This window comes from Limulus polyphemus, unplaced genomic scaffold (assembly GCF_000517525.1).
Source record: "Limulus polyphemus unplaced genomic scaffold, Limulus_polyphemus-2.1.2 Scaffold5388, whole genome shotgun sequence".
Classification (NCBI taxonomy): Eukaryota; Metazoa; Arthropoda; class Merostomata; order Xiphosura; family Limulidae; genus Limulus; species Limulus polyphemus.
In genome coordinates this window covers 66,095-67,524 of record NW_013670998.1, presented here as the reverse complement: position 1 = coordinate 67,524, position 1,430 = coordinate 66,095, and the positions used below count along the sequence as shown (strand labels likewise).

General features: G+C 30.2%; 1 protein-coding gene across 1 annotated transcript in view; it reads right to left on the bottom strand.

The window, feature by feature from the left end:
• Nucleotides 1-434: 434 nt before the first annotated feature.
• Nucleotides 435-1,430, bottom strand: part of LOC111089152 (cadherin-23-like) — a 66,488-nt gene continuing 65,492 nt past the window's right edge. The window contains exon 15 of the mRNA XM_022401082.1: nt 435-601. Within this exon, the coding sequence (XP_022256790.1) occupies nt 479-601 (123 nt within the window). The 3' untranslated portion in view covers nt 435-478. The remainder of the gene's footprint in view (nt 602-1,430) is intronic.

Sequence of the window (1,430 nt, the reverse complement as noted above, 5' to 3'; positions counted from 1 at the left end):
AGTTAACATAACAGCTTGATACATTGTATACATATAGATACAGTTTAATTACATCAATATTACATATATTTTCAAGAGAAGTAAAATAGTTGTGTAGAAATGTACAAGGTAGTGATTTTATGGGTTTATACTTATTAAGAAATTAAACATTTGTATACAATTATAGTTATATTAACCATTCATTGAAGATAATATACATATTTTGTTTTCTTCACATATTTTAGAATTTTCCTGAATTTAAGTTACATAGATAAAAGGTTGAGATAACGTTTACAATTAAACTGCTGTTATAGTCATTTCCTTCAGAGCTTTATGATAATTAACTTGGAAAAATATCAAAATATATGTTTACAAACAAATCTTAATACAATTACATAAAAAATATTTATCCCACCTCATTAATAATAGTTATGAAATAAGTAACCTCATTCATTTCAGAGTTTTGTAAATCTGCTTTTTTTAAGATTAAAACATGTGACTAACCTATAATAAAATAGCAGATGGTTCGATTGGTAACATTTCCCATGAATTCTTCTTGGTATTTAGCCTCTGGAATGAGTACTTTTCCTTCAAGTGTTTCTTCTTCAAAAGTAACTACACCCTGAAACATGAAACATATTACAAAATCAACTATACCAAAAAGTGTTACACTGAGAAGCACTGCTATCCTGCAACTTGTGAGGGGGGTTGAGATTTAGGTCTTTAACTTCAATATAATTCTTTCTGTCTATAGGGGTGTTCAATATGTCGTCAAACCCCAGATACATTGTGTCTAAATGATATGCACATGGAACACTTTATGTCATATGATATTACCACTGCCACATTGTACTATTTATGTCATATATATGATATTACCACTGCCACATGGTACTATTTATGTCATATATATAATATTACTGTTGCCACATAGTACTATTTATGTCATATATATGATATTACCACTGCCACATGGTACTATTTATGTCATATATATGATATTACCACTGCCACACGGTACTATTTATGTCATATATATGATATTACCACTGCCACATGGTACTATTTATGTCAAATTGATATTACCACTGCCACATGGTACTATTTATGTCAAATTGATATTACCACTGCCACATGGTACTATTTATGTCATATATATGATATTACCACTGCCACATGGTACTATTTATGTCATATATATTGTTATGTCTCCGTTTGTTAATTAGCTTTCCGTAACTTCGTTCCGACGAAACTTTAGCGACAAAAGTCCTTACTTAATAAAACTGGTTTATTCTTTCCGAATACAACTCTACGATACACTAATTTTCAACAGTCGCTCTATAACAAACGCTATGTCAACAATACTTCTGACTGCAGTTCAATTACTCATTACGTACACACACATTAAATGTCTTCCCGTCACGTTGTCACCCTCTTTTATATACCAGACT